Below are 14,387 nucleotides of genomic sequence, written 5' to 3'. Positions count from 1 at the left end.
TTTTATTTTTAGCTTTACTCTAATTTGAGTGATACAAAAATAAGTATACCCCACAAAAAAACAACTTCATCTAGTAGTTTGTACGGCCTGCAAGATTTGTAATGACAGTATTAAAAATGATGAACAAACAATGATGAGTTCATGTGTCAGAATTCACTCATTTGGGACAAATGGCGCTTTTTACATAAAAGCTATATTAGTCTTCCTTTAACAGAAATTGACCATTTCAAGAAAACAAATATGGTTAAAACACTTAAACAAGTCTGTAAAATTAACTATTAAAAGTGCTGATAATCCCCAGTATTTGATTGTACGTGTTGTATTGGCATTTCCAGGTTGTATTTCAACTTTAATGTTCTTTTTAAAGAAATAAATAAAAAACAAAGCAGCGGCTTGCCATTGCAACAGCAATAAGATCCAATGGACGGTCATTTGCTTTCACTCCAAAATGGCGGAATCGCAGGGCTCTGCTGTTGCAATGGAACGTTCTATTGAGTGTCGCTTTTTGGTCATTCTAAGATCTTTGTTGGTACTAAAGTTCCTTTAGGGCAAGTCGTTTCTCTCGGCGGCCATCTATAAAACACCTCTCGGGCAGTATGCTTGGGCATTCTGCCAAGCCAAAGACTAGAAGACAAAACTGTACAAGGCTTGGGTAATCATCAACAAGCAAAACTGCATTCTGACAGTGAACCACACTTGTACGGCAGGGTATTAGCATTCAATGTCCGCAGTTTAATTCGCCCTATTTAACTGCTTTTGCTGAAATCAAAAACCAGTGATGTGTCTGATTCAGCATAGCGTGAACTCACATAATATGACAGAGTCCAGCATTTTTAATTGGGTCCTCACTCCATTCAGCTCTTCTGAGGGCTGTTAGTCAAAGACATCTGCGGTTGGCATTAAAAACAGTGTGGTGTACAGTAAAATTTAGGGTTGCAATTTTTGGACTTTTGATTTTGGCATCCTTCAGTGGACTTGCACAACTTTTAAAGCGCCGTCGGAAGCGCCAGCCAATCAGATCACTGTATGCAAATACAACGGCTCAGACAGTAGCCGATTGCAAACTAATTTCATTGGCTGATGCTGCTATGATGATCGCATCAGCCCCAACTTAAGACACGCCCTCTGTCAAGCGTTGATGCCCCGTTGAAGCCCCGTTTGAATTAAGCCCCATTTGAATGAAGCCCCGTTTGAATTAAGCCCCATTTGAATGAAGCCCCGTTTGAATGGGGCGTTATGAGCATCCTCATATTCATTCATTCATTTTCTTGTCGGCTTAGTTTCTTTATTAATCTGGTGTCGCCACAGCGGAATGAACCGCCAACTTATCCAGAATGTTTTTACACAGCGAATACCCTTCCAGCAGCAACCCAGCACTGGGAAACACCCATACACATTCACACACATACACTACGGACAGTTTAAGCTTACCCAATTCACATATCTTTAGACTGTGGTGGAAACTGGAGCACCCGGAGGAAACCCATGCCAACATGGGGAGAACATGCCAACTCCACACAGAGCTGAGGCTGAAACCAGTGACCTTCTTGCTGTGAGGCGATCATGCTACCCACTGCACCACCATGACTCCAACATCCTCATACAATCTCACTTTCCCTAATGTGCTATTACGAAGCCTGTGATTGGCTAAAACAGTGACGGAGTTCACATTATGGGGTGAACTACCCTTTTAAAATAGCTAGTGTTTATCATATTGGGTGAAATGAGCAAGAATCAATTAAACACATTACAAAAAAGAAACAAAATACCATTTATTGAACATGCATCCAACCTAAACACTTTGGGAAAATCTGAACCGAGACGGACATAGTTCAGCAACTGCGACATCCAGCGACTAACAAGGGCTCCCCGAAATACTGATACTAAAACAGGAAGTGTGTGTGACAGGAAACAGAAAACTCCCTACAGTTCCCGAGAGAAAGACAACAAAATCAATAGTGTGGAAAAAAGCTCACTTACCTCTCTCTCTCTCCACCGCAGACGCAGCAGCGAGACTAAACGCATAATAATAATACACCATGACATTAATGATGCCATCTGCAGACTCCTCAGTTCATTGATTGGCAGATGAATGAATGAATGTCTAAATATATGTGGAGAATTAAACGCTCGTTACAAATAAAAAGTTATAATCAGAACCCAAAGCATCTTGGAAACATTCTAGGCGTGTTAGAACTTTATACACTCTGCATATAGATCTGGGAGGCCAGCGGTGTCCAAACTCAGTCCTGGAGGGCCGGTGTTCTGGAGAGTTCAGCTCCAACCCTAATCAAACACACCTGAAGCGGCTCATCAAACTCTTACTAGATATACTAGAAACTTCCTGGCAGCTGTGTTGAAGCAAACTCATCAGGACACCGGCCCTCCAGGACCGAGTGTGGACACCCCTGTAGTAGGTGAACGCTTTTACAAAAACACACAAAACACACACATACACACGCGACGCTCTCATGCACAGAGTTCCCTCTTTATCAATGATTATTTGAGATGTGTCATCAATAATGTTGCTTCTTAACATTCAGAGGCGAAACTACAGCATCATCATCATCATCGGATGCAGCAGATTGCGAGGAAGTGTGTGTGTACCAGACCAGCAGGCGAGTGATTATTGTGTGTGATTAGGAAGAGTCTGAGGGACAGAGAAACGTTCGTCTGACTCCAGCAAAAGCTCCACTGATTAAAGTGCATGAACACAGAGGAGAGGATTGGATTCAGCGTGAGGAAACTCTGCTGCGCTCGCTCCTGTGTGTGTGAGTGTGTGTGTGTGTGTGTGTTTTCAGTAGTCCTCCACCCAGCCGTTCTCCTGGATGAAAGCGTCGATCACCTCCTTCATGGCCAGGTTGGGGATCAGCTGATCTTGGGTCAGAGGACTACGCGTGACGGGGTCAAAATGGCCAACACGCTGCAGACAGAGACAGAGAAATCACATTAAAGCTGAATTACTGACATACACACAAATATATAAAACCCAAAACATAAATGAAAATACATCGGCCACTTTATTAGGTACACCTGTCCAACTGCTCATTAATGGAGATTTCTAATCAGCCAATCACATGGCAGCAACTTAATGCATTTAGGCATGTAGACATGGTCAAGACGATCTGCTGCAGGTCAAACCGAGCATCAGAATGAGGTTGAAAGGGAATTTAAGTGACTTTGAACGTGGCATGGATGTTGGTGCCAGACGGGCTGCTCTGAGTATTTCAGAAACTGCTGATCTACTGGGATTTTCATGCACAACCATCTCTAGGGTTTACAGAGAATGATGAAATGGAGGAAATATCCAGTGGGCGGCAGTTCTGTGGGCACAAATGCCTTGATGATGCCAGAGGTCAGAGGAGAATGGCCAGACTGGTTCCAGCTGATAGAAAGGCAACAGTAACTCAAATAAGCACTCGCTACAACCGAGCTCTGCAGAAGAGCATCTCTGAACACACAACACGTCCAACCTTGAGGCGGATGGGCTACAGCAGCAGAAGACCACACCGGGTGCCGCTCCTGTCAGCTAAGAACAGGAAACTGAGACTACAATTCACACAGACTCACCAAAACTGGACAATAGAAGATTGGAGAAACGTTGCCTGCTCTGATGAGTCTCCATTTCTGCTGACACATTCAGATTTTCAGGTCAGAATTTGGCCTCAACAACATGAAAGCATGGATCCATCCTGCCTTGTGTCAGCGGTTCAGGCTGGTGATGGTGGTGTAATGGTGTGGGGGAGATTTTCTTGGCACACTTTGGGTACATTAGTACCAATTGAGCATCATGACAACGCCACAGCCTACATGAGTATTGCTGCTGACCATGTCCATCCCTTTATGACCACAGTGTCTCCATCTTCTGATGGCTACTTCCAGCAGGATAACACACCAATCCTGAATCATCTCAGACTGGTTTCTTGAACATGACCATGAGTTCACTGTACTCAAATGTCCTCCACAGTCACCAGAGCTCAATCTAATAGAGCAGCTTTGGTATGTGGTGGAACGGGAGATTGGCATCATGGATGTGCAGCCGACAAATCTGCAGCAACTGCGTGATGCTATCATGTTAATATGGAGCAAAATCTCTGAGGAATATTTTCATTACCTTGTTGACTCTCATAGATATTTACATTATTGGAAAAAATGCGTCAGTAGAGCCACCATTTTAGTACAGGGTCGCACTCCTTTGAAATGAATGCGGAAAGGTGCAGTGGAGGTCTTTGGTCATGCAGAGGCCTGTGATCGGGAGTTTTCCCGGTGGTCAGTATCCAATGTTTTTTTAAATTACGAAAATTCTCATTTTACATCACAATGCCCGTGCAGTAACACTGACGAATGTGTTTGTGTGCATGAAAATGTATTATCTTCCCTCTCTGTTAAATTTGATCTAATCCGTGTCCTGAAACACACACCCTCCTCTCCCGCTTTCACTTCTAATGCTAACGGAGGGAGCGATTTGTTTGTGAATGAATCTCCATTACGAAGGACTCGTTCACTGAGCCGACAATAATACAAGTTTCAGGCAAGTTTCTTTCTACTAGTTAGGTGTACCTAATAAAGTGGCCGGTAAGTATACATGCATCCAGATCTGTCTGTCTGTCTGTCTGTCTGTCTGTCTATCTATCTATATATCTATATATATATATATATATATATATATATATATATATATATATATATATATATATATATATATATATATATAAATATAAATATATATATATAAATATAAATATATATATATATATATATATATAAATATAAATATATAAATATAAATATATATATTTATATTTATTTATTTATTTATTTATATATATATATATATATATATATATATATATATATATATATATATATATATATATATATATATATATATATATATATATATATATATATATATATATGGATGGATGGATTTCATGTCTCACCTGTAGATGCTCCTCGATGTCCTTGCGGTCGTAGGTGATGCCGCTGGGAGTAATGCAGGGTTCCCTCATCAGCTCGAAGCTGATCTTCCCACACAGGTAATCGGGGATCTCGCGTTTCTGCACCACCACCCAAACACACAGACAACATTACAAGGAGCAGGATTTGGGCCAGTGATATTTCAGAGTCAGTGCAGCGATCAGAAAATCCCTTCATACCTTCCTCTTTTCATCTACTTGAGAGAAAAGCTCATCCATGTCCATCAGATACTTATCCTGCAGGGACGAGCACAGGAAATGACATCACTTCATCAATCATACACCGATTATATGCAGGGAATAATCGACAATATGCCTGTAATTATTAGAATAACCTGCATCCACTGACTTCCATAGTATTTCTTTTCCTATTATGGCAGTCAATAGATACAGGTTTACAGCTGTTTTAGGATCATCTTCAAAGCTCATCGGCCAATCAGAATCGAGCATTGTGCTGTACTGTGGTATGAGATGTGTTTATGTGGACGTCTCACATGCTTGGACTTCATCTTGCTAATGTCTCCTCCATTCTGACTGTCATCTGACTGCTTCACTCGGTCGTCCAGCTCTCTGAACACACACACACACAAACAGAAGCATGAGCACACTGACAGATACTCACACACACACGCACATGCACGCACTTAAACTCACACAAACAAACAAAAACACAAACGTACAAGAGAGACATAAACACAGAAAAGCACACACACAAAAGCACTCACACACACACACACACACACACACACACACACACACACACAAACAAACACAAACACACAGAAACAGGAAAGCAAACACACATGCAAGCAAACACGCACACAAATAAACACAAACTCACAAACACATGTACAAAAAACGCAAACACACACAACCAAACACAAATGCACATACAGAGAAAAACAAACACAAATGTGTACACACACACACACACACACACACACACACAAGCAAACACACACACAAAAAGACACACACAAAAACACAAACACACAAAAGCCACACAAGAAAACACACACAAGCAAACACACAAACACACACACACACATAAAGCCACGCACAAAAAACACACACAGCCCCACAAGTAAACAAAGACACACAGACACACACACTGATACAAATAAACACAAACTCACACAAACACACATACAAAAAAAAATCACAAACACACACACACACAAATGCACACACAGACAAACACACACACACAAACAAACACACAAAGACACACACACACACACACACACACACAAAGCCACGCACAAAAAACACACAAGCAAACAAACAGACACATAGACACACAAGCAAACTCACACACAGAAGCCCACATGGACACAAATAAACAAACACACATACAAAAAAAAACACAAACACACACACACAAACACAAATGCACACACAAACACACACACACAAACACAAATGCACACACAAACACACACACACAAACACAAATGCACACACTTAAACTCACACAAACAAACAAAAACAAAAAGCACACACAAAACACACAAGACAGACACACAAACAAATGCACACATGAACAAACAAAGACACACACACAAGCAAACACACACACAGAAACACAGGCAAGCAAACACGCACACAAATAAAGAAACTCACACAGACACACATACAAAAAAAACACATATGCACACACAAACACACACACACCTCTCCTTCTCGGCCAGGATGAGTTTGCTGAGATAGGCGTGCAGCTCGTTCTCTTGGCTGATCCGCTTCTCCTCTATGCTGTTCCAGCGTTTCTTCTTGGCGATGCGAAGAGCACTTGGGATGTCGTCTCCAAAATTGAGCCTCTGTTCCTTCGCCAGGTTATAGGCTGGAAATGATTCAAAGAGCAATTTAATCACAGACATTGTATGATGTCTAGACATTCTGTAGGGCATTTTAGAGATTTTGTGCCAATAATGTTTACTTATTTTATATACTATTAATGACTAATATATTGACCAAAAGAAAATCAACATTATTAGAGAATAGATTAATTTAATGAAAGAACTTTCACCCAAAAATTACAGTTCTGTCATCATTTACTCACCCTTTACTTGTTCAAAACATGTCAGAGTTTCTTTTTTCTGTACAGAAAGGAAGATTTTTTAAAGAAGGCTGGAACCCTGGAACCATTTGACTTCAATTAGTTTTGTTTTCTACTATGGAAGTCAATGGTTACAGGTTTGCAACATTTTTCAAAATATCTTCTTTAGTGTTCAACAGAATAAAAAAACTCCTGAAGTTTAAATTTTGGGGTGAACTATCCCATTAAATGAAGATAATTTGAAGAAAGCTGAAGAGCACTGACTTTCATATTAAAAAACAAGTTCTATGGAAGTCAATGGTTACAGGTTTTCAACATTTTTCAAAATATCTCCTTTTGTGTTCCATAAAATAAAGAATTTCATAAAGCTTTAAAAGATTGAAAAAAGGGTGAGCAGTGCTTCATTTGTGAATTGCGAGGTCCCAGAACAGATCGGGGTAACAGATCCGTCATGTTACCTCAGGATGTAGAGGTGCCACACACAAAAGTTTGGCACAGACTAAATTGAAGGAGGGGGTGGGTAAGATGGCGGGGCGTTGGATGGTGGAGGGGGGGGGGGTGTGTTTAAGATAGCGGGGCGTTGGATGGCAGAGGGGTGTCGCTGACGAAAGTGGAGAGGGTTGAGGAGTCGCGAAAGAAAGTGAAAGTGAACAGCGGATGAGGGCGGTTGAGGAGGGGGATCAGTAAAATGAGGTGCCAGATCAGATTTCAGAGGTATCCGGAATGTTTACTTTAAGCTAAATATTAGTATTTTTAACAATATCTAGTCAAATATTATTTGCTGTCATCATGACAAAGATGAAATAAATCAGTTATTAGAAATGAGTTATTAAAACTATTATGATTAGAAATGCGTGTATAATCCGCTCAGTGTGTACCTCTTTGTAAGTTGCCGATGGCTTCTTCGTAATTCTCCAGCTCCAGCTGACATTGGCCCAGAAAAAAGTGCGCCTTCACCGATTGGCTGTCGAGCTCGAGGGCGTGTTTACAGTCGGCCAGTGCCTTGTCGTACTGCTGTAGCTTGACGTAGCATAGCGCTCTGTTAGTGTAGTACACGGCCACTGATGGGTTACGATTCTACACAAACAAGCAGAGACACGTTTAATACAACACACAAGATCATACAGAACAACTCATGAGCAACTCCAGCATTATGGATGTGACATCTGGAGTACAAACTTGAAACTGAAAATTCACAGAGAATGTTTATGTTAATATTAAATCGAAATAGCAGTTAATATTTGTGACTAAACACAGAGTTAATCATAAAATATTAATCTGTAAGTGTGTTTTATACTTTAAATGAGAGAAACAAACATGCGTTATGGATGTGACCAAAACATTATGTGGATTTATAGCTTTTTAAATGTAATATATAAGTGCAGTATGTAAGTTTGACACCCAGTGGTGAAACTAGGTATTGCACCCCTTGATCAAAACAAACGCAAGCACAGGTTGCCAGATTGTACAGAAACCCGGAAGGGACGTAGTTGAGGAGAAAAAATTGGCTGGGAGAAAAAAATAATGGGTGAAAAAAAAATATGGTTGGGAGGAAAATATATATTTCTACGTTTTTGCGTTCCCTCGCGAAGATGTTTTGCGTTCTCTCGCAAAACTGTTTCTCCACAAACACTTCCTGTTCACTTCACTCACGTAAACCCACCCGTTTTAGCTGAAATTCTCCCATATTTTACCATTCTATCCCAATTTCTTTAATATGCAATATATATGCAACCTCTGAAGCAGTGAAAGCATGTATAAGCGCTGACTGACAGACGCGCTCCGTACAATAAACTGATCCCAGCTCAGCGTCTGTACACGCCATTTAAAGTGACACCTGTTATCAAACAAGTGAGCAGCAAATGAATCTCATGTTTTGTTTTGTTTGATAACAGAGGTGTCTCTGTAAGAATGCACAGATCAATAATGAAGCATTCCATTACTTTAGAAACTGTTTACGCTCATTTAAGAGAAAATAAGCTTTAGTTTTAAAATAAAACATGCAGGACGGAGATGTTTACATATTATTGAGTGTATTTGTCTGTTTAAACATACACCCGCTCCTCTGTAAATGGCGTATACAGAAGTATACATATTAAACATTATTATTAAACAGCACTAAATATTTGATGTTTTTATACAATAATTAACTTCTGAATTTATTTACAGTTGAGGGCAGATTTCTTCACCCTCTGGTGAATTATTTTTCCTTTTTTAATTATTTGCCAATGATGTTGAACAGATTCAGGAATTTTTCACAGTATTTTATTTGTTTTATTTTGGCTAGAATAAAAGCATTTAATAATTGTTTTAAACCATTTAATAGTCAATATTATTAGCCCCCCTATGCAATGTTAGTTTGGATTGTCTCCAGAACAAACCACTGTTATATTATGACTTGCCTAATGACCCTAACTTCACCCTAATTAACCTAGTAAAGCCTTTAAATGTCACTTTAAGCTGAATACTAGTGTCTTCAAGAATATCTAGTCTAATATTATGTGCTGTCATCATGGCAAAGAGAAAATAAATCAGTTATTAGAAAGGAGTTATTATAAATATTATGTTTAGAAATGTGTCCTTTAAACAGAAATTGGGGAAAAACTATTTACCAGAAGGTTTAATAATTCTGAACTTTCTGTGAGTCTGAATTTCTCCTAAACCCCCCGCTGTTGAAACTGACACACATATTTACTCTGTGTGTTCCCAGCACCCCTCACTCACGATGGCTTTGCTGTAGCAGGTGACGGCCTCCTGGTACTTGCGGCTGAGGAACAGGCGGTTTCCCTGCTCCTTCAGCTCCTGTGCGGATGAGCTTTTCTCTGGGCTGCTCGCCATCTTCTCCATGGGCTCTGCGGTGGCCGCTCCCCCCTGCTTCCCAATCCTGTTCCCCGTCTCTTCGGTGAGCACCGGCCGGTCCCGGGGAGCCAGTTACCTGCAAACCTCTCAGAAACACACAAGGAAAATATGAGCCACAGTAATGCAGGTGCAAAATCATAACAATATTCTTATGGGGTCAATTTTATTAGCCACCATAAGAATATACATTCAAAACAGTTTGTTAGAAACAATGATATGCTTTGCGTGTTTGTTTTTATGTTTATATAAGTGCTATTTTCATTTATAGCTCTTGATTTTTGCATTGATTTTTAATATCTCTTGTTTAAATACACTATGAACAGCAGCTACGCTAATTATTTTCTTTATTTTCTATTTCCACCTGGGGATACTCATCCCGAGGCCTCTAGAGATTGTGCAGCGCCATTGATGTGATCCAAGACCTGTGAAGAAATGATGCCAACCGCAGAGCACTTCTAGAGGTCTCCATAATCCTGGACCAGGCCGTATCCTGAGCAGATATCAGGGCCGGAGTGGGACTCATTTTCAGCCCTGGAGTTTCAAGCCAGACCAGCCCACCTCGACTGATTACATTAAAATAAGGTCATTTCCAATTCAGTTTCTAATGACACTATCACATCTTTTTTGAGAAAACAGCTGCTTTAGAAATTCAAATGTTCAACAACCCTTACAGTATTATGTCATAAAAACGAAAAATAATAATAATAATTTTTCAGGTGAGATTCGAACATGGGTCGGAAGTTTCGCAACGCAACGTGCTTTCCACTGGACCACAATGGCGCTATTCCAGTGGGAATAAAAAATAAAGATTACACTGTGAACGGCAAGACATAGTATTACTTTGATGGCTAAATCATTTTCTCCTTTTAGATTTCTGATCAAGTTTTGTCAGATTTAATGTAGTAAATCATCTGATTTTCATTGAGCAGGTGTATTATTCATTAATATTAATTATTCAAATTCTTATAATCACTAAGGTGCCACTGTTTGGGGTCGAATGATTAGTTACATCATCATTAACGTTAGTAAACCTGCAGGCTGCATTTTGCTCACGGAGCAGCAAGAAAAAAAATAAATAAAAAGAGCGGCGCTGCGGCAAAATAATGAAAAACAAAAAAAAAGAGTGAGGCTATGGTCAAATTAATAAATAAATAAATGAAAAAAGTGTGACTGCTGAGAGTGCAAGCAGCTAGGGACACTGGCCCTCACGGCCAAAAAACGGACCGACCCACCAGGAATTCTCTCGGTTCGCCAATCCGGGCCTGGCAGATATTGTGGTTGTCATGGAGGAGCTGAGAGCATAAGACTGATGCCTGAATCACCCCAGTGACAAACAAGTCCTCACATTTATCAAGTGGGCCAGCCTGAACACACGCCGGTGACCTACTCACACTTGCATCTTCTCCACGATGGACATCCAGCGTTCTCCAGCCTCCGGCGCCTAGACTGCTTTTCTGCAGTTTGGTCAGAGGAGAAATGGTCGTGCCCAACAGAGCCGGTTTCTCTCCAGGTTTTTTCCTTCACTTCAATCACGTCAATTGGTGAAGATTGTTCCTTCGCTGTTGCCACTGGCTTGCTTGGTTTGGGAATTGTGGAGCTGCGCATCGATGGATTTGCTCTTCAGTGTTTGAACTCTCAGTATTGAATATTAAACCACACTGAACTAATCTAAACTGAACTCCAACTCTGAAAACTGGACTGACAGTTTACACTATCACTATATCACTATAATCTTCTATGTTAAGCTGCTTTAACACAATCTGCATTGTAAAAGCGCTACAGAAATCAAGATATTTTTCAATTAGCTACAGAACAAACCATCATTATACAATGACTTGCCTAGTTAACATAATTAAGCCTTTAAATGCTGAATACAAGTATCTTGCAAAAACTTGCACGACCCTCAATTGGTACTAATGGACCCAAAGTGTGCTAAAAAAATCTCCCCCACACCAATACACCACCACCACCAGCTTAAACCGCTGACACAAGGAAGGATGGATTCATGCTTTTATGCTGTTGACGTCAAATTCTGACCCGAGCATCTGAATGTGTCAGCAGAAATGGAGACTCATCAGAGCAGGCAACGTTTCTCCAATCTTCTATTGTCCAGTTTTGGTGAGTCTGTGTGAATTGTAGCCTCAGTTTCCTGTTCTTAGCTGACAGGAGCGGCACCCGGTGTGCTCTTCTGCTGCTGTAGCCCATCCGCCTCAAGGTTGGACGTGTTGTGTGTTCAGAGATGCTCTTCTGCAGACCTTGGTTGTAACGAGTGCTTATTTGAGTTTCTGTTGCCTTTCTATCAGCTGGAACCAGTCTGGCCATTCTCCTCTGACCTCTGGCATCAACAAGGCATTTGTGCTCACAGAACTGCCGCTCACTGGATATTTCCACTTTGTCGGAGAATTCTCTGTAAACCCTAGAAATGGTTGTGCGTGAAAATCCCAGTAGATCAGCAGTTTCTGAAATACTTAGACCAGCATGTCTGTTATCAACATCCATGCCACGTTCAAAGTCACTCAAATCCCCTTACTTCCTCATTCTGATGCTCGGTTTGACCTGCAGCAGATCGTCTTGACCATGTCTACATGCCTAAATGCATTAAGCTCCTGTCGGTGAGTGTATACTCTACATTTTTCTGATTTTGATTGAAATGTATTAACGTGCACCTTTTGTAGAGCTGCTGTTCATATAGTAGAAATGATTAAAATGAATTGTTTAATGTACATCACACACACACACACACACATCTGGACAACAGTAACACACATCTGGACACTGACAGTTGTGTGAAATCATTCATGACTCTTTATGCAGCTCTGTGAACTTAAAACACACACAATCCAACAGTTAATCACTAAAATTAAGCACTACCAACGAGTAAATGTAATTTCACGTCGATCAGAAATTAAACTCCTGTGCCTGACACATAAGCACATTCACACACACTTTACAAGCTAACAACCAGGTCAGCGCTGAGAATAAACACGCTTAGAGATTAAATCAGATGGTTTGAATATGAAATATGGATTATTTGAGGCGTACCGGGTTTGACTGCTGGACTGACGCCTGTCGTTAGCAAACCGGTAGCGACACTGGTGCTTTGATGATCACTTTTGGATCCCTGATAGCGAATGAAACGCGGCCAAACTCATATTCCGACTCGATCATGACATTAAGATGACAAATGTCCGACGTTTTCATCGGCGATCCTCAAAAACACGACATTTTACCCGCGGGTGTGAGACGCTAGCATCATGTTTCGGTTGTTTTGACTCTGCCGTCACTGTGACGTCGCCGGAGGTGACGATCGGAAGCTCGTTGCCAACGTAATAACGCCACCTGTCGGCGACGTGCAGGAGTTTAATTTCATAATAATAATAATTAGATAAAATATATAAATAAATATGAAAACAGTTATAATAATAATGCTTGATTATTATCATTATTTATTCTACATTTTACACGTTTTTTTCCGGTTACACATTTTAAAAAGTGTTCTAGAAAAGCATGTAATAAAAATATAAATAACTGACTTAATTTCTACTTCAGCATATAATTTTGAGCTTTCTAATGACTTTTAATTCTTATGACTTTAATACCTTATTTATAATTTTGACCTTTAAGTAACAGAGTAAGCCATAATTGCTCATTTTTTATTAAGAATTACAAAAAAAGTCTTAATTTCTTCTTTAAATATTTTTTTTCATGTAGTTATAGAATTTAGCTATATAATTTAATATAAAAATACATCAAATGTCTTTAATTCTCCTGTAAAAATGTGCATTTTGTATTTAATTTTTGTTTAGAGACATTTTAGAGTCACCCTAAAAAGCTGCATCATATTTTAGGTGCAAAACAATGAGTTTGCTAAAATGATGTGAATAATTTAATAATAAACATACTCAAATTCAGATTGCAATATAATTTCTTGCTGAACACCAAACACATTCAGAAAAATAATATATTAACATTAAAGAACAGTAAAAGAGTCACCAAACACCATTTCAGTTCATAAACCATATAATGCACTTAAATGAGGACAACATGAACAGTCGACAAGTAAGACAAGTAGAAAAAATACATGAATCAAAATGTGAATAATTATGATGATAATATATAATTCATTAGTGTTATCATCATTTTTACTCTACATTTTAGTTTTTTTGTGATTATTAATTTTAAAACTTTAAAAATGTTCAAGATAATGTGCTTTCTTATCACTTCTAATTTTGATTTAGGTATAACATTTCTTTTTTTTAATACCCTATTTATAATTTTGACCTTTAAATAACTCAGAGTAAGCCATAATTGCTCATTTTAATTAACATTTATGAAGAATGCCGTCATTTCTTCTTTAAATTTTTTTTTCATGTAATTACATAATTTAGTCATAGACTTTATTATAAAAATAAGTCAAATGTCTCTAATTCTTCTGTAAAAATGTGAATTTTGTATTCAGTTTTTGTTTAGAGATATTTTAAAGTCCCCCCAAA

At 39.3% G+C, this 14,387-nt stretch overlaps 1 protein-coding gene across 4 annotated transcripts; it reads right to left on the bottom strand.

The window, feature by feature from the left end:
- Positions 1-1,747: 1,747 nt before the first annotated feature.
- stub1 (STIP1 homology and U-Box containing protein 1) lies at positions 1,748-13,196 on the bottom strand. 4 transcript variants are annotated; one of them, XR_012399082.1, is made up of 9 exons: positions 12,937-13,196; positions 9,760-9,978; positions 7,914-8,112; positions 6,654-6,819; positions 5,474-5,549; positions 5,160-5,216; positions 4,944-5,060; positions 2,394-2,923; positions 1,748-2,249 (listed from the first exon to the last, which is right to left on the bottom strand). XR_012399082.1 is itself a non-coding variant. In XM_073940027.1 (8 exons), exons 2-8 carry the CDS (start codon positions 9,880-9,882, stop codon positions 2,798-2,800), a joined length of 864 nt encoding a protein of 287 aa, XP_073796128.1. In that variant the 5' UTR covers positions 9,883-9,978; positions 12,937-13,196; the 3' UTR covers positions 1,748-2,797. The 4 variants fall into 4 exon arrangements, 2 of the variants coding, with proteins under 2 accessions (XP_073796128.1, NP_955968.2); XR_012399080.1 differs by having other exon boundaries at positions 2,407-2,923; XM_073940027.1 differs by having other exon boundaries at positions 1,748-2,923.
- Between the last annotated feature and the right edge of the window lie 1,191 nt (positions 13,197-14,387).

The sequence above is a fragment of the Danio rerio genome, chromosome 24 (genome assembly GCF_049306965.1).
Source record: "Danio rerio strain Tuebingen ecotype United States chromosome 24, GRCz12tu, whole genome shotgun sequence".
Lineage (NCBI taxonomy): Eukaryota > Metazoa > Chordata > Actinopteri > Cypriniformes > Danionidae > Danio > Danio rerio.
The sequence above is the reverse complement of the archived record's forward strand: the minus strand, read 5'-3'. Positions and strand labels throughout refer to the sequence as shown.

Coding starts and splice junctions, on each gene's coding strand:
- stub1 (XM_073940027.1), bottom strand. CDS start 9,882: ATGGAGAAGATGGCGAGCAGCCCAGAGAAAAGCTCATCCGCACAGGAG. Junction 8,113..9,759: donor CCTGCTACAGCAAAGCCATC/GTGAGTGAGGGG, acceptor TTGTTTGTGTAG/AATCGTAACCCATCAGTGGC. Junction 5,061..5,159: donor AAGTAGATGAAAAGAGGAAG/GTATGAAGGGAT, acceptor GTGGTGGTGCAG/AAACGCGAGATCCCCGATTA.